Here is a 23,207-nt window from a genome sequence, read left to right as displayed (position 1 = left end):
GTTTCCAGCTCCTCGCAGCTCTGCACCTTCCTCTCCCTGACCAGGACCTGCAGCTCCAGGGGCATGCAGGTCATGAACTTCTCCAGCACCAGCTGGTCCAGGATCTGCCGCGTGGAGCGCATGTCCGGCCTCATCCACAGGTTGAGAGACTCCTTAATTGTGTGCAAGCTCTGGAGGGGGTCCGAGCCCTCTGAGGGCTGGAATTCTCTGAAGTGCCTGTGCCACCACTCGGAGTCCTCGTACTGTCTCTCTGTGAGGCATCCCTGAGGCCATCCTGTCGGTGGCAGCGCCCAGCCCAGGCTTCCCTGTGCGCTCTCAGGACCACCTGAGAACACCTGGAATGTAGCCATCGTCACTGGAAAGGTCTTCAATGGTACTGGAGCGAACCTGTCCTGAAGTCAGCTCCTGAGGGAGAGCGAGAGAAGGGACAGACAAGGTAACAGACACACAGTCCTGGGGGAAGAGAGGAGAGAATTTGATGAGTTGGAGTGTTGACCCGCCCAGTATGAAACACCCCTTATATGGGTCCCATATTTAATGCCACGGAGGTTAACCCATAGTATTCTTTTTAAAACAAACAAACAAACATGTTTTTATTGATTACAGAGAGTAAGGGAAAGGAAGAGAGAGATATAAACATTAATTAATGTTTCTCATTAATGCACTCATAATGATGAGTGAATCATTGATCAGCTGCTTCCTGCACACTCCCCACTGGGGATGTGCCTGCAACCAAGGTACATGCCCTTGACAGGAATCAAACCTGGGACCTTTCAGTCCGCAGGCTTACGCCCTATCTACTGAGCCAAACCGGTTTTGGCTAGTATTCTTCTTTTTAAAAAAATTTTCATTTTATTGATTTTAGAGAGAGAAATGAAGAGGTGAGAGAGAGGGAGAAACATCAATCAGCTAACACCTGCACTCCCCCAATGGGGAATGGAGCCTGAAAGCTGGGCGTGTGCCTGACCAGAAAACCATCCAGTGACCTGTGGGCTCATGGGTCGACACTCAACACCGGAGCCACAGCCGCTGGGCTCCAAAATCTACTTCAATAAAGAAGTCAGTGTCTGTAGCTTCTCCAGACAAGATGCAGGGGCCTAGCCAGGTGGCTCAGTTGGTTCGTGCATGGTCTTCGCCAAGCATACGAAGAGAGTGAGAGAGAAATTTGTGTGTCCAGGTTGATTCATGTAAGTGTCCTGATTGGGCGCTCTAACCAACTGGGCTGCTCAGCCAGTCCTTAAGTTTTGTTTAATGAGTTTAATTCGCAAGAATGAGGAACTGGTCACACCTACATAATCCCACCCCAGAAAATGCGATTTGCTCTTGGAAATTTGGAGGTAACAAGATTTTATATGAGAAACATTCACCGTAGTTTGATTGGCTTAGTGGATAGAGCGTTGGCCCAAGGACGGAAGGATCCATGTCAAGGACTCATCCCTCAGGTGCTGGCTAAATTCCCAGCCTTGCATAGGGTGGGTGCACCAGGCAACCAATGGATGTCTCTCCCACATCCAATCCTTCTCTCTCTGTGTGTGTGTCTGGCTCTCCCTTGCACTCTCTCTAAAATTCAATGGAAAAGCATCCTCGGTGAGGATTAACCAACAAAGAGGAGGAATTGTCACAGGCCCTAAGGGACCTTCCAGAGGGAAGAGCCACTTCCCAGGATTCTCAGAGACCAAGTTTCTCTCAAGGGCAGCAGCTATGAACACAGGGCCCCCAGCCATCCTTTCCTCACAGGGAGGGGGTCCACCTGAAGGTCAGGGCAAGGTCGCTGGAGAGTCAGGAGGATGAGATCATAGGTTAGGGGTGAGTGTGTGTGTGTGTGTGTGTGTGTGTGTGTGTAGGAGGTTCCCTAGAGTTTCTTGTTTGGAAGGTAAGAACACATGTGTGAAAGCATGAAGCCAGGAAACCATGGGATTTCAGAGGTTTCCTGCCCCTGGAAATCAGGGAGGAGGCAGGAATATGTCAAGTCATTTCTAGAAAGTGTGGGCTCCTTTCACGTTAAGGAAGCCATGGACAAACGGACAAAAAACCACCACCACCCACAGAGACAGCCATGGATGGAGTCACAGAGACACACAAAACCAGCTCCACGATATGGCATCACCCAACACACCCATGAATGAGACCTAGGGACCCAGCAGAGCGGGTGCCTGTACACAGGGGAACGTTACTCGGACATAAAAATGGATGAGACCCTTCCATTGGCCAAAGCTGGGGTGAGCCTCAAAGAGTCTTAGGCTGCGAGAAACACCCCAGTCAGAGAAGGACAAGTTACCACTAGATTTTCCTTCCACGTGGGATCTAAAGAACAAACTAAAACACCAAACTCACTCCCAGACACGGAGAACGGACTGATGCCTGTCCCAACCGGGCCTGGGGGGAGGGGAGGCACTGCAAGGCTCCCTAAGGTGCACAGGACAGCACCCACACCTCACCCCCAAAATAAAGATGAATCTGGTCAAAAAAAGCTAACAGTGTCCTAGACTGCACAGCTTGGTTTTGAATAGAAACCACGCCTCATGTGTGAAAGCGAGTGCTGGGGAAATACCTGGTTTTCACAGGATCTCAGAAATGATGCACAGCGCACACACGTGGGTCATTCTAAGACAAATATCCATCCACCCACCCATCCACTCATCCACCCACCCATCCACCCATCCACGCATCCACGCATCCATGCATCCATCCATCCACCCATCCACCCATCCACGCATCCATCCATCCATCCATCCATCCACCCACCCAGCCAGCCACCCAGCCATCCACTCATTCATCCTTTCGTCCGTCCATCGGTCCTCATTGACTTACAAACGCCCAGCCTCTGATACCCTCGCCCCACTCACCGCCTCCGCAGCGCTCGAGCCGCACCTCCTGCAGCCTGCACTGGCCAGCTCTGTGCTGAGAGCTGAAACCCCCCTGTTTATATACACGCTCCTGGCATCACTTCCTGTTTAAGCCCCGCCCTGAGATTGGTTAGAGACCAGGCACTGATCCCTTTCTCATAATCTGTTTAGATGGGGTTTCCAGGAGAGAAACACCCCGCGGCCTCAGGGGCGTGTGGGCCTCTGAGCTCCTCCGCACATGTCTGCAGCGTTTGAAGGACCCCAGACACGTAGACCTGGCCCTGGCGGCTGTGGCTCAGTGGTTCCAGCGAGGGCCTGGAGCCGAGGGGTCGCGGAGGGCCCCAGGTTCGGTTCCTCTCTATCTTTTTCTCTCCCTAGAATTAATTTAAAAAGAATAAATAAAAACGCCCAGCCAGCGTGGCTAAGTAGTTGAGCATCGACCTATGAACCAAGAGGTCTATGATTCTGGATCAAGGGCATTGGCCTGTGTTTCAGGTTCAATCCCCAGTATGGAGCATGCAGAAGGCAACCGATCAATGGTTCTCTCTCATCATTGATGCTTCTATTTCTCTCTTCCTCTCTGAAATCAATAGAAATCTATTTAAAGCCCTAACCAGTTTGGCTAAGTGGATAGAGTGTCGGCCTGTGGACTGAAGGATCCCAGGTTCGATTCTTGTCAAGGGCATGTACCTTGGTTGTGGGCACATCCCTAGTAGGAGTTGTGCAGGAGGCAGCTGATTGAAGTTTCTAACTCTCTATCCCTCTCCATTCCTCTCTATAAAAATAAAATCAATAAAATATATTTTAAAAATAAATCAAATGGCTAATTTTAAAAAAAGAATCTAAGTTAAATCTATTTAATAGTTTAGATAGTAAATTTCATGTGACTGGTATTTTATCTCAATAAAGAATGTCTTCTCACTTTATTTTTATTGTTGACACTAAGACATTCTCACCTCCTCTATCCCTGCCCTTAGCCCATCTCCACTCAGTTCCCATCCTCCCTGCCCTCAGGCCCTCACCTCAGGGCTGTGCTCCTGCGCTCCGCAAACGAATTATTTCTCTAATCCCTTTACCTTCTTTTCGACAGTTCCCACCCTCTGATCCCCTCATCCCCTCACCGTTAGACAAATATGATTATTTCTCTAATTCCTTTACCTTCCTTCAGACAGTCCTCCCCTCCCTGCTCCCACAGCTCATAGCCTAATATATTAAAAAAAATTTTAAAAACTAGTCCAGCCGAAGTGACTCAGTGGTTGAACGTCAACCTACGAACCAGGAGGTCACAGCTCTGTTCTGGGTTAGAGCACATGACCAGTTTTCAATGTTGTTCCCCAGTGGAGAGGCATGCAGGAGACAGCTGATCCATGATTCTCTCTCATCCTTGATGTTCTTTCCCTCTCCCTCTCTGAAGTAAAAAAAAATTTTTTTTTTAATAAAAAAAGAGTTAACCAGTGAATGCAATGCTCTTTGGAACTACACATTTCTCTCTTCTCTCTCTCTGTATCCCTGACTTTCAAAAATCGTAATAAAAAAAAACAAAAAACACCAGCAATGGGGATGTGATTGGTAAATTTGAATCCGTGTTGGTCACCTCAGGGCTGTGCCCATGCGCTCTGCATATGGATTCTTTGTCTAATCCCTTTACCTCCTTTCGGACAGTCTTCCCTTCCTACTCACATGGGTGTTAGCCTAACTTATTAAATATTTTTTTAAAAACTAGTTCTGTCCATCTGGCGTGGCTCAGTGGTTGGCATCAACCTACAAACCAGGAGGTCACAGATCAACCTCTGCTGAAGGCACATGCCCAGGTAGCAGGCTCTATCCCCAGGGTGGGGTGTGCAGGAGGCACATGATCCATGATTCTCTCTCATCCTCCATGTTTCCCTTTCCCTCTGCCTTCCTCTCTGGAACAAATATGTATGTTCTAAACTACTTGGGGAATTCATGCAAGGGTGGGGTCCATCTGCCTGGCCTGCTGGATCCAGCCTAAACCGGCCCTCCAACATCCCCCAAGAAATCCCAGATTGCAAGAGGGTGCAGGCCAGGTCAAGGGACCCCACTAGGGCATGATCAGGGATGGGGAGGGACTCAGGAGGTTGGCCCGCTGGCAGGGATGTTGAGAGAGGTCCAGGGGGAGTCTAGCCTGTCTTGCTCAGTCCCTATGAGGCCAACCTACAGGTCAGAGCGAATGCCCTCTGGTGGTCAGTGCACATCACAGTGAGAAGTTGAGTGGCCTTAGCATATCGTCAGCATATTAAGCTTTGATTGGCTGAATTGGGGACCAGATGACTGGGCACTTAGCATATTAGGCTTTTATTATATAGGATCGTGGACAGTGTTACTGATGTCCTCCACTTTACCCCTCCTTGCACCCCTGCCCCACCCCAGGCCTTCCCACACGGCTGTCTGTGACCATGAGCTATGCCATATGCACAGCAATCCTTTGGTTCATCTCTTTCCTCCTCCTCCTTCCACCCCCCTCACCCCTGTCAGTCTGTTGCAAGCATCCAGGCTCCTGGACCCATCTTGTTCAACAGTTTATTTTGTTCATTAGATTCCACCCTTGATTGGAGCATTTAATCCATTTACATTTCTCTCAACATGATGCTCCGTGAAATGTGAGTGACACATAAAGGGATAATTCAGAACACACACGTCTAAAACATGCTGTGGACCTGGCTGGTTTGACTCAGTGGATACAGCCTTGGTCAGCAGACTGAAAGGTTCCAGGTTCAATTCATATAAGGGCACCTTCCCAATTATGGCCTCCCAGCCTCACTATGGAAATACAGGAGGCAGCTGATAAAAGATTCTCTCTCACCACTGATGTGTCCATCTCTCTCTTCTTTCTTCTCTGAAATCAATAAAAAATTATATATATATATATATATATATATATATATATATATATATATATATATATTTTAGGGAAAAAATGGGTTGTATCTGACATCCACTTTGCATTGGGTATACTGTAGACCAGTGTTTCCCAAACTTTTGAAATATGTGTACCCCTTCTATAATTTTTGTAATGCTGAGTACCCCTCGTACTCATGAGAACGTAGAATTAGGAGCAGCTAAGCACGGTGCAGTGCATATCCCCACCAAACTATGGTGCAACGCGTACCCCCACCAAACTCTTCCCGTACCCCTGGGGGTATGCGTACCACACTTTGGGAAACACTGCATAGGCAATCTGGCCACTCTCCTGGGACCCCCCTATTTTACAAGGAAATAACGGACAACAGCAGACAGGAGGGTAGCATCCTGCAATATTTATTGAAAAAAACAGCAAGACTGACATAGCATAGGGCCCAATGGAAAACATGAGTCATCATCAGAGGACCCCCATCCTAATTCACAGTACCCCCCTAAGTGTCCATTTCTACACCAGAGGCCTGAATGAACCTCGGGGGGGGGGGGCGGGGGGCACCGGAAGGGCCTCTCTCCCGTGTGTGTCCTCCGGTGAAGGTCAAACTGGGATTTGTCCCTGAACCTCCTGCTGCAGTCCTCACACATTTACGGGATCTGTCTCCCGGGTTCTTTGCTGATGGGGTGACCAGCTGGCTCCACTGCGTTTGATGCACCGACTGAATTGGACCCGTGCTGTCCTACAGCTTGTCCTGGATCCGATGGCATGGCTGCTTCTTGAGGCTCCTCTTGGGGGGTTGGACTGCTCCCCCTTTTTCTCTTGGGGGCACCTCTTGGATGTCAAGAACCTCTTCTCTTCCGAAAATGGGTCAAAACCTGTGTCCAATTTAGTCAGCGCATCAAACACCGTGGAGCCAGCTGGCTAGCCTGTTGGCAGACGTGGCAACGGGAGCTAGGGTTAGAGAATGGTGCAGTAATGGAAGTCACTGGACCGGTAAGAGGAGGCGAGCGCTTCAATGATATCACAGCCATGGGTGGCCTTGGGAGCGTGGCTCTGGTCATGTTGCCGGGAGTCAAGAGTCATGATTGCAGAGGGGCGGGGCGAGACAGACGCGACGTACTCCGCATAACGGACCGTCACCTTCTCGCTGCGGTACCTGGTGAGTCTGAGGCTTTCTCGGAATTCGCTGGTAATGGGACCCTCAAAGCCGCCTTTCCTGAGCAGGGAGTCTATTGTCTGGACGTGGTCCCAGCCTTGCCCCTCGGCAACCTCCGGCAGATACGTGGCTGTGCCTTGGACACCCTTCTCATCGACGAACTCAATTAGAATCCCGTGGACGCCCACCTCCCAGTCCAGGTAATTGCGGGCTTCCTCAAAGTCAGTGAGGAGGGAGACGGAGCAGGAGAGTGTAGGCAGCTCCCGCGGGGTCAGCGGGGGGAACCGGCTGTCCCTAAGGGCGCTGATGAGCGCGTACCCCCTGAGTCCAGAGTGGAGGCTCAGGGCTGAGAAGGTGCCCATGCAGCCGCGAAGCTGCTGATCTCGCCCCGCCTCCCATGTCACAAAGAGCGGGAAGGGGTCGTTGGTGAATCCGGGACGCGGTGGCTGAGGGAAGCCATGGAGGTGACAGTAGAGGACGTCGAAGCAGTAGCAGCACATCTCCGGGGTCACCACCGGACTCTCGGTGGCGCTGGCGGCTCCGTTGGGTCCGGGAAGAGGACGCAGAGCTCCCGAGGCGGGATTCATTCCTGTGGGGGGAGGGGTTCCAGATTCCGGGGTTAAGTCTGACACGTTCTCCCCACCATTGCTGCCATCCATCTCGACGAGGAATCTAAAGAACAGAATAAACGACCACACTCACTGCCAGACACGGAGAACGGAGTGATGGGGCTGGGGGGATGGGAGGCACGGCAAGGCGCCCTAAGGTGCATAGGACAGCATCCCACCCTAAAATTAAATGAAATAAAGATGAATCCGGTAAAAAATGCCAATAGTCGCCTAGACTGCAATGTTCTGGTTTTGAATAGAAATCACACCGTGCGTGTGAAGGAGGTTTGGGGAGACCCTTGGTTTTCACAGGATCTCAGAAATGATGCACAGCCCACACACCTGGGTCATTCTGAGACCAACCTCCATCCATCCACCTACCTATCCATCTTCCCATCCATCCACTCATCCAATCAACCATCCCCCCATCCATCCACTCATCCATCCTTCCACCCATTCATCCACTCATCTAATCATCCATCCCCCCATCCATCCTCCCATCCATCCACTCATCCACCACTTATCCATCATCCCCTCCATTCACTCATCCAATCATCCATCCATCCATCCATCCACCCACCCATCCATCCATCCATCCATCCATCCATCCATCCATTCATCCAACCACTTTTCCGACCGTCCATCCGCCCTCACTCACTTCCAAATGCCCCACCAAGGATGCTCTCGCCCCACTCACCGCATCCGCAGCGCCCAGACCCGAACCTCCTGTAGCCTGCACTGGCGAGCTCTGTGTCCAGAGCTGAAACCGGCCTGTTTATATACACGCTCCTGGCATCACTTCCTGTTCTGGTCCCGCCCTGAGATTGGTTAGAAGAGACCAGGCACTGATCCATTTCTCATAATCTGTATAGATGGGATTTCCGGGAGAGAAACACCCCGCGGCCTCATGGGATGTGGGCCTCTGAGCTCCTCCGCCCCTGTCTGCAGCGTTTGAAGGACCCCAGACATATAGGCCCGGCCCTGGCGGCTGTGGCTCAGTGGTTCCGGCGAGGGCCTGGGAGTCGAGGGGTCAGGGAGGGCCACAGGTTCGGTTCCTCTCTATCTTTTTCTCTCCCAAGCATCAATCCAAAAAGAATAAATAAAAATTATAAAGTCCCAGCCAGAGTGGCTCCGTGGTTGAGCATTGGTCAAGGGCACACGCCTGGATTTCAGGTTCAATCCCCAGTGTGTGGAGAGGGAGGCAGCCGATCAATGGTTCTCTCTCATCATTGATGCTTCTATCTCTCCCTCTCCCTTCATCGCTGAAATCAGTAGAAATCTATTTAAGGCCCTAAGCGGTTTGGCTCCGTGGATAGAGTGTCGGCCTGTGGACTGAAAGGTCCCAGGTTCCATTCCGGTCAAGGGCATGCACCTTGGTTGCGGGTACATCCCAATAGGAGTTGTGCAGGAGGCAGCTGATCAATCTTTCTAACCCTATCCCTCTCCTTTCCTCTCAGTAAAAAATCAATAAAATATATTAAAAATAAATAAATAAAATAAAGCAAATGGCTAATTAAGAAAAAAAGAAATCTAAGTTAAATCTAACAGTTAAGATGGTAAATTTTATGTGGCTGGTATTTTATCTCAATACACAAAGTCTTCTCACTTTATTGTTGATGCTACGACAGCCGTTCTCACCTCCTGGACCCTGACCTTTGCCCATCTCCACCCAGTTCCCATCCTCCCTGCCCTCAGGGCTGTTCTCCTGCGCTCTGCATATGAATTATTTCTCTAATCCTTTTACTTTCTTTCAGACAGTCCTTCCCTCCCTACTCCCACACCTGATAGCCTAATATAATAAATATTTTTTAAAAAAGCTTGTTTGGTCCAACCAGAATGGCTCAGTGGTTGAACGTTAGCCTAAGAACTAGGAGGTCATAGCTCAATTCCAGGTCAGGGCACATGTCCAGGTAGCAGGCTCCTTGCCCTGTGTTGGGGGCGTGCCCGCCACCAAGGTCATGCCCTAGATCGGAATCAAACTCGGAACCCTTAAGTCAACAAGCTGCCGCTCTATTCACTGAACCAAACCAGTTTCGGCCTTCTTTGCCTCTTTCACACCCTTTGGGTTACAGTCTTTCATCTAACAGGAGCTTTGTTAACCCAGCTTTTTGATTCTACCCTTATTTGCATGACATCTCCTTCCCACCCCTTTCCTTTCTGTCTATGTGTCTTCCAAGCTGAGGGGAGTCCCTTGCAGACAGCATGTGCGCGGGTCTTGTCTTCTGACCCATTCAATCACCCTGTATCTTTTTATTTATTCACTAGAGGCCTGGTGCAGGAATTCATGCACAGGAGGGGTCCATCTGCCTGGCCTTGCTGCATCCAGCCCAAACCGGCCCTCCAACATCCACCCAAGGGGTCCTGGATTGTAAGAGGGTGCAGGCCAGCAAGTTTATCTACAGGTTGGAGAGAATGCCCCCTGGTGGTCAGTGCACATCATAGGGACAAGTTGAGTGGCCTTAGCATATCATCAGCATATTAAGCTTTGATTGGCTGAACGGCCGACCAGATGACTGGGCACTTAGCATATTAGGCTTTTATTATGTAGGATTGTGGACAGTGTTACCGATGTCCCCCACTTTCCCCCTCCTTGCACCCCTGCCCCACCCCAGGCCTTCCCACATGGCTGTCTGTGACCATGAGCTATGCCATATGCACAGCAATCCTTTGGTTCATCTCTTTCCTCCTCCTCCTTCCACCCCCCTCACCCCTGTCAGTCTGTTGCAAGCATCCAGGCTCCTGGACCCATCTTGTTCAACAGTTTATTTTGTTCATTAGATTCCACCCTTGATTGGAGCATTTAATCCATTTACATTTCTCTCAACATGATGCTCAGTGAAATGTGAAAGTCACATCAAGGGATAATTCAGAACACACACGTCTAAAACATGCTGTGGACCTGGCTGGTTTGACTCAGTGGATACAGCCTTAGTCAGCAGACTGAAAGGTTCCAGGTTCAATTCATATAAGGGCACCTTCCCAATTATGGCCTCCCAGCCTCACTATGGAAATACAGGAGGCAGCTGATAAAAGATTCTCTCTCACCATTGATGTGTCCATCTCTCTCTTCTGTCTTTCTTCTCTGAAATCAATAAAAAATTATATATATACATTTTTTTTTTTAGGGAAAAAATGGGTTGTATCTGACATCCACTTTGCATTGGGTATACTGTAGACAAGTGTTTCCCAAACTTTTGACATATGTGTACCCCTTCTATAATTTTCGTAACGCTGAGTACCTCTCGTACTCATGAGAACGTAGAATTAGGAGCAGCTAAGCACGGTGCAGTGCATATCCCCACCAAACTACGGTGCAACGCGTACCCCCACCAAACTCTTCCCGTACCCCTGGGGGTATGCGTACCACACTTTGGGAAACACTGCGTAGGCAATCTGGCCACTCTCTTGGGACCCCCCTATTTTACAAGGAAATAACGGACAACAGCAGACAGGAGGGTAGCATCCTGCAATATTTATTGAAAAAAAACAGCAAGACTGACATAGCATAGGGCCCAATGGAAAACATGAGTCATCATCAGAGGACCCCCATCCTAATTCACAGTACCCCCCTAAGTGTCCATTTCTACACCAGAGGCCTGAATGAACCTCTGGGGGGCGGGGGGTGCCACCGGAAGGGCCTCTCTCCCGTGTGTGTCCTCCGGTGAAGGTCAAACTGGGATTTGTCCCTGAACCTCCTGCTGCAGTCCTCACACTCCTACGGGATCTGTCTCCCGGGTTCTTTGCTGACGGGGTGACGAGCTGGCTCCACTGCGTTTGATGCACCGACTGAATCGGACCCGTGCTGTCCTACAGCTTGTCCTGGATCCGATGGCATGGCTGCTTCTTGAGGCTCCTCTTGGGGGGTTGGACTGCTCCCCCTTTTTCTCTTGGGGGCACCTCTTGGATGTCAAGAACCTCTTCTCTTCTGAAAATGGGTCAAAACCTGTGTCCAATTTAGTCAGCGCATCAAACACCGTGGAGCCAACTGGCTAGCCTGTTGGCAGACGTGGCAACGGGAGCTAGGGTTAGAGAATGGTGCAGTAATGGAAGTCACTGGACCGGTAAGAGGAGGCGAGCGCTTCAATGATATCACAGCCATGGGTGGCCTTGGGAGCGTGGCTCTGGTCATGTTGCCGGGAATCAAGAGTCATGATTGCAGAGGGGCGGGGCGAGACAGACGCGACATACTCCGCATAACGGACCGTCACCTTCTCGCTGCGGTACCTGGTGAGTCTGAGGGTTTCTCGGAATTCGCTGGTAATGGGACCCTCGAAGCCGCCTTTCCTGAGCAGGGAGTCTATTGTCTGGACGTGGTCCCAGCCTTGCCCCTCGGCAACCTCCGGCAGATACGTGGCTGTGCCTTGGACACCCTTCTCATCGACGAACTCAATTAGAATCCCGTGGACGCCCACCTCCCAGTCCAGGTAATCGCGGGCTTCCTCAAAGTCAGTGAGGAGGGAGACAGAGCAGGAGAGTGTAGGCAGCTCCCGCGGGGTCAGCGGGGGGAACCGGCTGTCCCTAAGGGCGCTGATGAGCGCGTACCCCCTGAGTCCCGAGTGGAGGCTCAGGGCTGAGAAGGTGCCCATGCAGCCGCGAAGCTGCTGATCTCGCCCCGCCTCCCATGTCACAAAGAGCGGGAAGGGGTCGTTGGTGAATCCGGGACGCGGTGGCTGAGGGAAGCCACGGAGGTGACAGTAGAGGACGTCGAAGCAGTAGCAGCACATCTCCGGGGTCACCACCGGACTCTTGGTGGCGCTGGCGGCTCCGTTGGGTCCGGGAAGAGGACGCAGAGCTCCGGAGGCGGGATTCATTCCTGTGGGGGGAGGGGTTCCAGATTCCGGGGTTAAGTCTGACACGTTCTCCCCACCATTGCTGCCATCCATCTCGACGAGGAATCTAAAGAACAGAATAAACGACCACACTCACTGCCAGACACGGAGAACGGAGTGATGGGGCTGGGGGGATGGGAGGCACGGCAAGGCGCCCTAAGGTGCATAGGACAGCATCCCACCCTAAAATTAAATGAAATAAAGATGAATCCGGTAAAAAATGCCAATAGTCGCCTAGACTGCAATGTTCTGGTTTTGAATAGAAATCACACCGTGCGTGTGAAGGAGGTTTGGGGAGACCCTTGGTTTTCACAGGATCTCAGAAATGATGCACAGCCCACACACCTGGGTCATTCTGAGACCAACCTCCATCCATCCACCTACCTATCCATCCTCCCATCCATCCACTCATCCAATCAACCATCCCCCCATCCATCCTCCCATCCATCCACTCATCCATCATCCCCTCCATTCACTCATCCAATCAACCATCCCCCATCCATCCTCCCATCCATCCACTCATCTAATCATCCATCCCCCCATCCATCCTCCCATCCATGCACTAATCCACCCACCCACCCATCCATCCATCCATCCAACCACCCTTCCGACGGTCAATCGGCCCTCACTCATTTCCAAATGCCCCACCATGTATGCTCTCGCCCCACTCACCGCATCCGCAGCGCCCAGACCCGAACCTCCTGCAGCCTGCACTGGCGAGCTCTGTGCCCAGAGCTGAAACCGACCTGTTCATATACATGCTCCTGGCATCACTTCCTGTTCTGGTCCCGCCCTGAGACTGGTTACAGAACAGGCACTGATCCCTTTCTCATAATCTGTTTAGATGGGGTTTCCGGGAGAGAAACACCCCGCGGCCTCATGGGATGTGGGCCTCTGAGCTCCTCCTAACCTGTCTGCAGCGTTTGAAGGACCCCAGACATATAGGCCCGGCCCTGGCGGCTGTGGCTCAGTGGTTCCGGCGAGGGCCTGGGAGTCGAGGGGTCAGGGAGGGCCACAGGTTCGGTTCCTCTCTATCTTTTTCTCTCCCTAGCATCAATTCAAAAAGAATAAATAAAAAATATAAAATCCCAGCCAGCGTGGCTCCGTGGTTGAGCATTGGTCAAGGGCACACGCCTGGGTTTCAGGTTCAGTCCCCAGTGTGTGGAGAGGGAGGCAGCGGATCAATGGTTCTCTCTCATCATTGATGCTTCTATCTCTCCCTCTCCCTTCCTCGCTGAAATCAGTAGAAATCTATTTAAGGCCCTAAGCGGTTTGGCCCCGTGGATAGAGTGTCGGCCTGTGGACTGAAAGGTCCCAGGTTCCATTCCGGTCAAGGGCATGCACCTTGGTTGCGGGTACATCCCAGTAGGAGTTGTGCAGGAGGCAGCTGATCAATCTTTCTAACCCTATCCCTCTCCTTTCCTCTCAGTAAAAAATCAATAAAATATATTAAAAAAATAAAATAAAGCAAATGGCTAATTAAGAAAAAAAAGAAATCTAAGTTAAATCTAACAGTTAAGATGGTAAATTTTATGTGGCTGGTATTTTATCTCAATACACAACGTCTTCTCACTTTATTGTTGACGCTACGACAGCCGTTCTCACCTCCTCAACCCTGACCTTTGCCCATCTCCACCCAGTTCCCATCCTCCCTGCCCTCAGGCCCTCACCTCAGGGCTGTTCTCCTGCGCTCTGCATATGAATTATTTCTCTAATCCTTTTATTTTCTTTCGGACAGTCCTTCCCTCCCTACTCCCACACCTGATAGCCTAATATAATAAATATTTTTTTAAAAAGCTTGTTTGGTCCAACCAGAATGGCTCAGTGGTTGAACGTTAGCCTAAGAACTAGGAGGTCATAGCTCAATTCCAGGTCAGGGCACATGTCCAGGTAGCAGGCTCCTTGCCCCCTAGACCGGAATCAAACTCGGAACCCTGAAGTCCACAAGCTGCCGCTCTATTCACTGAACCAAACCAGTTTCGGCCTGCTTTGCCTCTTTCACACCCTTTGGGTTACAGTCTTTCATCTAACAGGAGCTTTGCTAACCGAGCTTTTTGATTCTACCCTTATTTGCATGACATCTCCTTCCCACCCCTTTCCTTTCTGTCTATGTGTCTTCCAAGCTGAGGGGAGTCCCTTGCAGACAGCATGTGCGCGGGTCTTGTCTTCTGACCCATTCAATCACCCTGTATCTTTTTATTTATTCACTAGAGGCCCGGTGCAGGAATTCATGAACAGGAGGGGTTCATCTGCCTGGCCTTGCTGGATCCAGCCCAAACCGGCCCTCCAACATCCACCCAAGGGGTCCTGGATTGTAAGAGGGTGCAGGCCAGCAAGTTTATCTACAGGTTGGAGAGAATGCCCCCTGGTGGTCAGTGCACATCATAGGGACAAGTTGAGTGGCCTTAGCATATCATCAGCATATTAAGCTTTGATTGGCTGAACGGCCGACCAGATGACTGGGCACTTAGCATATTAGGCTTTTCTTATGTAGGATTGTGGACAGTGTTACCGATGTCCCCCTCTTTTCCCCCTCCTCGAACCCCTGCCCCACCCCAGGCCTTCCCACACGGCTGTCTGTGACCATGGGGTGTGCCATATGTACAGCAATCCTTTGGTTCATCTCTTTCCTCCTCTTCCTTCCACCCCCCTTGCCCCTGTCAGTCTGTTCCAAGCATCCAGGCCCCTGGACCCATCTTGTTCATCAGTTTATTTTGTTCACTAGATTCCACCCTTGATTGGAGCATTTAATCCATTTACATTTCTCTCAACGTGATGCTCCGTGAAATGTGAGTGATACATAAAGGGATAATTCATAACACACACACACACACACACACACACACAACTAAAACAAGCTGTGGCCCTGGCGGGTTGGCTCCGTGGATACAGCATTGGCCAGTAGACTGAAAGGTCCCAGGTTCCATTCCCTACTTTACAAGGAAATAAAGGACAACAGCAGACATGAGACATATTTATTCAACATATTTATTCAAACAACCAGCAAGACTTACACAGCATATGGGGCCAACAGGGAACAAGAGTCATCATTGGAGGACTCCGATCCGAATTCACAGCACCCCCTAAGTGTCTACGTGCTCATGGACCATCTCTGCCTCAAAGAGGACCCGTGGCTGAACTTCCGGGTCAGCGGGGTCCCGGCGCCCTTGGAGCGCTCCGTGGCAGGTCCTCTGGTGTCGCTGGAACGTGCCCAGCTGGCGGAAGGCGCCGTCGCACCGGGGGCACCGGTAGGGCCTCACGCCCGAGTGGGTGCGCAGGTGGACGTTGAGGTTGCCCCGGTGGCTGAAGCGCTTGTTGCAGTCGCCGCACTGGAACGGCCTCTCCCGGGTGTGGACCCGCAGGTGGCCGCGCAGCGTGGACGCGTGGGTGAACCGCTTCCCACAGACCGCGCAGCCGAATGGCTTCTGGCCCGTGTGGATGCGCTGGTGCACCTTCAGGTCCGAGGCCTGGATGAACCTCCTGACGCAGGAGGGGCACGGGAAGGGCCGCTCTCCCGTGTGCGTCCTCCGGTGAAGGTCAAACTGGGATTTGTAGCTGAACCTCTTGCTGCAGTCCTCACACTCGTACGGGATCTGTCTCCTGGGTTCTTTGCGGACAGGGTGGCCGGTTGGCTGCACGGTCAACTGGTCACCAACTGAATCGGACCTGTGCTGTCCTACGACTTGTCCTCGGTCCAATGTCACAGCTGGTTCCTGAGGCTCCGCTTGGACGGTGGGAGTGTTTCCCCTTTTTCTCTTGGGAGCAGCTCTTGGGGTCCGAGGACCTCCTCTCTTCTGACGCCGATTCAAGACCTCTGGGACGTGGGTGGGATATTCCTCAGGGCTGTTGTCAGGATGTTCCCCCGCCTCACTGATGGGGGTTGGGGACCTCGCGGACAAGTCAATCACGAGAGGTGTGTCCCAGACTTCCTCGTCCGAGTACTCCTGCTCTTCGACGGCGACCATCCTCTGTGGGGAGGAAATGAAATGGGATGAGACCCCGGAGGAAAGCCGCCTCCTTGCCTGTGTGCTCCTCACACTCACACTCACAGTACAATCTCACAGGGATATCCCCCTCTTTGTCCTTATGTTCACTCATCACACCTGTATGTCAAGCCCATGCATCCTACCTACTCCTTACTCTTTTTGTTGTTGTTGTTCACCCTCACCCCAGGATATCTTTCCCATTGGTTTTTAGAGAGCAAGGAAGATAGGTGCCCAGAGAGAAGTAGGGAGGGAGTGAGGGAGAGGGGAAGAGGGAAAGAGGGAGATAGAGAGAGAGAGAGAGAGAGAGAGAGAGAGGGACGCTGATGTGAGACAGCAACATTGATCAACTTGTGTCCCAGTGCACAAAGTTCATGCACATTAAAAGGGAATTAGAGGAAATATATATTTTTAAAATATATTTAATTGATATTTTACAGAGAGAAGAGAGAGAAATTGAGAATTGGAACATCAATGAGAGAGACTTAGATCTGCTGCCTCCTGCAACCTTCCCCCCACCCCTTACCCCAATTGGGGATTATCCCACAACCAAGGTACATGCCCTTGACCGGAATCCAGAGAGACAGAGAAAGAGACAGAGAGAGAGATGAGACACTTGACAGGTTGACTCCTGCACTCCCTCAAACTGGACAGGGAATGAAACCTGCAGACCAGGTATGTACCCTTGACTGGGAATCAAACCCAAAACCCTACAGTCCTGGCTCTGATGCTGGAACCACTGCAAACACTGGCGAGGGCCAGTGTTTAGTCTTCATTCTCTAGACGGACCTCCCCTGGGCATCTCAACTGCTGACTGCCTCCAAGTGTGGAAGCAAAGCCATTCTGGACCCAGCTTTCCCCACTCCTCACCCTGGTACCGCCCAGAGGAACAGTAGATTTCTACTGGCCTGTGGGCCAAAGACAGAGGACAGGCACTCTTGACAGTCCACATTGGTTCAGAAATACCCGTGGTTTGCCGAAACCGATTTGGCTCAGTGGCAGAGCGTCAGTCTTCGGACTGAAAGGTCCCAGGTTCAATTCCGGTCAAGGGCATGTACATTGGTTGCACACACATCCCCGGTAGGAGGTGTGCAAGAGGCAGCTGGTCGATGTTTCTCTCTCATTGATGTTTCTAGTTCTCTAGCTCTCTTCCTTCCTCTCTGTAAAATATCAATAAAATATATTAAATTTAAAAAGAAAGAAAGAAAGAAATACCAGTGGTTTGAATGCTTTCCCTGGATGCATTCCGGGTCCCTTTCTAGCCTCTGTCCATATTCCAAATGCTGTAGCAGCTAAGGGTACCCCATCCCCTTGAACCATCTCCCACCAGTCCCCACAGATCAGGGCATCACACACTCACCTGTCCCCAGGCCACGTCACTGGGTCCTGGATGGTTCCCTGGCTCTCCTAGGACTTCCGGGCCATTCCCAGGATGTGCCCTGGCCTCACTTATGGGGGTTGAAGACTTCATAGACAAGTCCAGCACCAGGTCTTCCTCCGAATTCTCCAGAAGATATTCCCGCCCTTGGATGGTGAGCACCCTCTGTGGGGAGGAAATGAAAGAGGATGAGACCCGGGAGGCACCCTCCTCCTTGCCTGTGTCCTCCTCACACTCACACTTTCCCTCTGTCTCCCTTCCCCATTCTCTCTCTAAAAAAGGGATTCTTTCAATCATCTGTCCACATTGTGGCAACCAAACATGTCTCCCAACATTGCCACAGGCTCCCTGGAGAGCACGGGCGCCATCCCTCCACCTGGTCCGTGCCTCAGTTTTCTCACCCATGAGGCAGAACCAACAAGTCTACCTCCTGGGATTATTCTGAGGTCATTAGGAATGTGTGCTTTGGGATGGGAGATCACATGTCAGAAGATGTCCATCTAAGGAATGCTCATGTGGCCTGGGTATCTAGCAGCTCGGTGGTTGAGTATCTACCTATGAACCAGGAGGTCACAGTTCGATTCCTGGCCAGGGCATACCACCAGTTGCGGACTTGATTCTCCATGCAGGAGGCAGCCAATCAGTGATTCTGAAATCAACAAAAATATGTTTAAGCAATAAAAAAAACAAAACACTGAAGAACACTACCCTGTACATTGACTGGCCTCCCTTGCCCTGCCCATCCTGAAGTTCCCACTCACCCATTTCCTGGGTTTCTCCTTCTTCCTCAGCAAGGCCTCCAGCTCCTCGCAGCTCTGCACCTTCCTCTCCCTGACCAGGACCTGCAGCTCCAGGGGCATGCAGGTCATGAACTTTTCCAGCACCAGCTGGTCCAGGATCTGCTGCGTGGAGCGCATGTCCGGCCTCATCCACAGGTTGAGAGACTCCTTAATTGTGTGCAAGCTCTGGAGGGGGTCTGAGCCCTCCGAGGGCTGGAATTCTCTGAAGCGCCTGTGCCACCACTCGGAGTCCTCGTACTGTCTCTCCGTGAGGCATCCCTGGGGCCATCCTGTCGGTGGCAGCGCCCAGCCCAGGCTTCCCTGTGCGCTCCCAGGACCACTTGAGAACACCTGGAATGTAGCCATCGTCACTGGAAACATCTCCAATGGGACTGCAGTCAGCTCCTGAGGGAGAGCGAAAGGGACAGACAAGGGAACAGACACACAGTCCTGGGGGAAGAGAGGAGAGAATTTGATGAGTTGGGGTGTTGACCCGCCCAATATGAAACACCCCTCATATGGGTCCCATATTTAATGCCACGGAGGTGAACCCATAGTATTCCTCTTTTTAAGAAATATTCCATTTTATTGATTTGAGAGAGAGAAATGAAGAGGTGAGAGAGAGGGAGAAACATCAATCAGTTGACAACTGTACCCCCTTCCCACCACCAAATAGGAATGGAGCCTGAGAGCTGGGCATGTGCCTGACCAGGAAACAATCCAGTGACCTGTGGGCTCATGGGTTGACATTCAACACCTGAGCCACAGCCGCTGGGCTCCAAAATCAACTTCAATAATAACATCACAGCGAACACACCTGGGTCATTCTGAGACCATCCATCCATCCATCCATTCATTCACCCTTCCATCCCATCAACCCACCCATCCATCCATGCACTCTTCCATTCATTCACCCACCCATTTAGCCAGCCTTCTCTGTCCAAAGATGCATCCATTGGTCCTCACTCACTTCCAAACACAGAACCGGGTCATTCTGAAACCAACCTCCATCCATCCATCCATCCATCCATCCATCCATCCATCCATTATTCCATCCATCCATCCATCCATCCATCCATCCATCCTGCCATCCTTCCATCTATCCAGCCAGCCAGTCAGCTATCTCTCCGACCATCGGTCCCTCGATCCTCAATCTCTTCCAAATGCCCAGTCTGGCCCTGTATTGGATGCCCTGGCCCCACTCACCTCCTCCGCAGGACTAACCTGCAGCACCCGAATCGCACCTCCCGCAGCCTGCACTGGCGAGCTGTGTGCTAGGAGCTGAAATCCGCCAGTTTATATACACGCAACTGGCAGACCTTCCTGTCACCGCCCCGCCCTGTGATTGGTTAGGCATTGATCCATTTTTCGAAATCTGCTTAGATGTGGTGTCTACAGGATTTGAAATCCTCAGATGAGTAGGCCCCGCCCTGGAGGGTGTGGCTCAGTGGTACCAGCCTGGGCCTCGGTGCGGAGGGGACGCGGAGGGTCCCAGGTTTGGTTCCCCTCTGCCTTTTTCTCGCCCTAGCATCAATTTTAATATATATTTTATTGATGTTTACAGAGAGGAAGTGAGAGAGACAGAGAGCTAGAAACGTCGATGAGACCAGCTGCCTCTTGCACACCCCCTACTGGGGATGTGCCGGCAACCAACGTACATGGCCCTCACCGGATTCGAACCCGGGACCCTTCAGTCCGCAGACCGACTCTCTACCACTGAGCCAAACCAGTTTCGGCCCTAGCATCAATTTTAAAAGAAGAAATAAAAATTATAAAATCCCATCCAGCGTGGCTCGGTGGTTGAGCATCGACCTATGAACCAGGAGGTCACGGTTGAATTCCTGGTCAAGGGCACATGCCTGGGTTCCAGGTTCAATCCCCAGTGTGGGGCATGCAGAAGGCAGCCAATCCAATTCTGCCCTCTTCATGGAAGCTTCTCTCTCTCTCTCCTGCTTCCTTTCTCTCTGAAATCAGTAGAAATCTATTTGCAATAATAGTTAAGATGTTACATTTCATGTGACTGGTATTTTATCTCAACTAAAAAAAAAAAGTTTTTTTAACTTTGTTTTTATTGTTGATCCTATTACCTGTGCCTCCCTTCCCCTTACCCGTGCCCTTTGCCCACATTCATCCAGTTCCCACCCTCTGATCCCCTCATCCCCTCACCGTTAGACAAATATGATTATTTCTCTAATCCCTTTACCTTCTTTCAGACAGTCCTCCCCTCCCTACTCCCACAGCTGTTAGCCTAAAATATTAAATATTTTTTAAAAACTAGTTTGGCCAAAGCCAGTTTGGCTCAGTGAATAGAGCGCTGGTCTGCGGACTGAAGGGTCCCAGGTTTGATTCCAGTCAAGAGCATGTACATTGGTTGCGGGCACATCCCCAGTTGGGGGTGTGCAGGAGGCAGCTGGGTTGGTGTTTCTCTCTCATTGGTGTTTCTAGCTCTCTATCTGTCTCCCTTCCTCTCTGTAAAAAATCAACTATACACACACACACACACACATATATATATATATATATATATATATATATATATATATATATATATATATATAGAGAGAGAGAGAGAGAGAGAGAGAGAGAGAGAGAGAGAGAGAGGATTTTTTGGTGCAGCTGACATGGCTCAGTTGGTGCAGAGTCAACCTCTGAACCAGGAGGTCACAGTCAATTCCAGGTTAGGGCACATGCCCAGGTTTCAGGCTCCATCCCCAGTATGAGTCAGGAGGATGAGACCATAGGCTAGGGGTGAATGTGTGTGTAGGAGATTCCCTAGTGTTTCCTGTGTGAAAGGAGAGAACACATGTGTGAAAGCATGAAGCCAGGAAACCCTGGGGATTCAGAGGTTTCCTGTCACTGAAAATCAGGGAGGAGGCAGGGATTTGCCTGGTCACTTCTAGAACGTTTGGGCTCCTTTAAGAAATCCAGGGGAAAACAAACAAAAAATCACCACTAACCACAAAGACAGCCATGAAGTCACTGAGACACACAAAACCAGCGCCACCATATGGAAGCATCTGACACACCCATGAATGAGACGATGGGACCAAGCAGAGGTGGTGCCTGTACACAGGGGAACGTTACTCGGCCATAAAAAGTGATGAGACCCTCCCATTGGCCAAAGCTGGGATGAGCCCAGGAGGTCTTATTCTGGGTGAAACACGCCAGTCAGAGAAGGACAAGTTACCACACGATTCCCCTTCCCCGTGGAATCTAAAGAACAAACTGCACGGCCAAACTCACTCCCAAACCCAGAGAACCCACTGATGGTTGTCACAACCAGGCTTGGGGGGAGGGGAGGCACTGCAAGACACCCTAAGGTGCGCAGGACAGCACCTCCATTCTCCCCCAAATAAAGATGAATCCGGTCAAAAAGCCAACAGTGGCCGAGGCTGCACAGCCCTGGTTTTGAATAGAAAACACGCCTCATGTGTGAAAGGGGGTGCTGGGGAAATACCTGGTTTTCACAGGATCTCAGAAATGATGCGCAGCACACACACCTGGGCCATTCTGAGGCCAACCTCCATTGTCCATCCATTTACCCATCCATCCATCCATCCATCCATAGGCCCATCCATCCATAGGCCCATCCATCCATAGGCCCATCCATCCATCCATCCATCCATCCATCCATCCATCCATAGGCCCATCCATCCATTCATCCATCCATAGGACCATCCATCTATAGGACCATCCATCCATCCATCCATCCATCCATCCATCCATCCATCCATCCGTCTATCTGTCTATCCCTCTATCCATCTATCCATTTATCCAGCCAGCCAGCCAGCCAGCCACTCATCCTTCCGTCAGTCCATCCGTCCTCATTGACTTCCAAACGCCCGGCCTCTGATGCCCTCGCCCCACTCACCACCTCCTGCAGCCTGCTCTGGCCAGCTCCGTGCCCAGAGATGAAACATGCCTGTTTATATACGCGCTCCTGGCATCACTTCCTGTTTATGCCCCGCCCTGAGATTGGTTAGAGACCAGGCACTGATCCCTTTCTCATAATCTGTTTAGATGGGGTTTCCGGGAGAGAAACACCCCGCGGCCTCAGGGGCGTGTGGGCCTCTGAGCTCCTCCGCACATGTCTGCAGCGTTTGAAGGACCCCAGCCACGTGGGCCCGGCCCTGGCGGCTGTGGCTCAGTGGTTCCAGCGAGGACCTGGGTGTGGAGGGGTCAGGGAGGGAGGCCCCAGGTTCGGTTCCTCTCTCTTTCTCTCCCTAGCATAAATTTTTTTCATTTTTTAAAAATTAAGGTATTATATGTGTACATATCTTACCATTGCCCCCCCGTACATGGCCTCCCTCCCCAGAGTTTTTCGTCCATTGGTTATGCTTATATGCATGTATACAAGTCCTTTGGTTGATCTCTTATCTCCCCCACCTACCCTGTTTCCCAGAAAATAAGACAGTGTCTTATATTAATTTTTGCTCCCAAAGATGTGCTAGGTCTTATTTTCAGAGGATGTCTTATTTTTCCATGAAGAAGAATACGGTACACATTTATTGTTAAATGAAAATAAAGGAAATTTATTACCTGTATACAGTACGGTAGTACGGTCGTTATCAACCCAAACCAGACAAACTGGGAATCCTACAGTATCAAGAATTTACTCATTTATTCAATGACAATCATGTGATCATCTTCTGGAACATCATCATAACAATCCAATTCCTGAATTTCCTGGTGAATTTCTTGTGACTCCATTTCTTTCAGAATCAGTGGACCAAATCTCTGATGTTTAGCCTAG

At 50.9% G+C, this 23,207-nt stretch overlaps 3 protein-coding genes across 3 annotated transcripts; all 3 read right to left on the bottom strand.

Annotated features, from left to right (window-relative positions):
- Window positions 1-1,731: 1,731 nt before the first annotated feature.
- On the bottom strand, window positions 1,732-7,536 carry LOC118716950 (AMMECR1-like protein). The gene is made up of 3 exons (XM_036434457.1): window positions 6,833-7,536; window positions 4,299-4,322; window positions 1,732-1,750 (listed from the first exon to the last, which is right to left on the bottom strand). The coding sequence occupies exons 1-3, from the start codon at window positions 7,534-7,536 to the stop codon at window positions 1,732-1,734; spliced, it is 747 nt and encodes a 248-aa protein (XP_036290350.1).
- Window positions 7,537-11,510: 3,974 nt separating this feature from the next.
- Window positions 11,511-12,368, bottom strand: LOC118716949 (AMMECR1-like protein). The gene has a single exon (XM_036434456.1). The coding sequence runs from the start codon at window positions 12,366-12,368 to the stop codon at window positions 11,511-11,513; it is 858 nt and encodes a 285-aa protein (XP_036290349.1).
- A 3,029-nt stretch (window positions 12,369-15,397) lies between these two features.
- LOC118716948 (zinc finger and SCAN domain-containing protein 5B) lies at window positions 15,398-18,870 on the bottom strand. Its single transcript, XM_036434455.2, has 3 exons — window positions 18,437-18,870; window positions 17,658-17,840; window positions 15,398-16,282 (listed from the first exon to the last, which is right to left on the bottom strand). The coding sequence occupies exons 1-3, from the start codon at window positions 18,833-18,835 to the stop codon at window positions 15,398-15,400; spliced, it is 1,467 nt and encodes a 488-aa protein (XP_036290348.2). The 5' UTR covers window positions 18,836-18,870.
- Between the last annotated feature and the right edge of the window lie 4,337 nt (window positions 18,871-23,207).

The sequence above is a fragment of the Pipistrellus kuhlii genome, unplaced genomic scaffold (assembly GCF_014108245.1).
Source record: "Pipistrellus kuhlii isolate mPipKuh1 unplaced genomic scaffold, mPipKuh1.p scaffold_m20_p_123, whole genome shotgun sequence".
In the NCBI taxonomy this organism is placed as follows: Eukaryota; Metazoa; Chordata; class Mammalia; order Chiroptera; family Vespertilionidae; genus Pipistrellus; species Pipistrellus kuhlii.
Note: the sequence above shows the minus strand (reverse complement) of the source record. Positions and strands in the feature narration are given on the sequence as shown.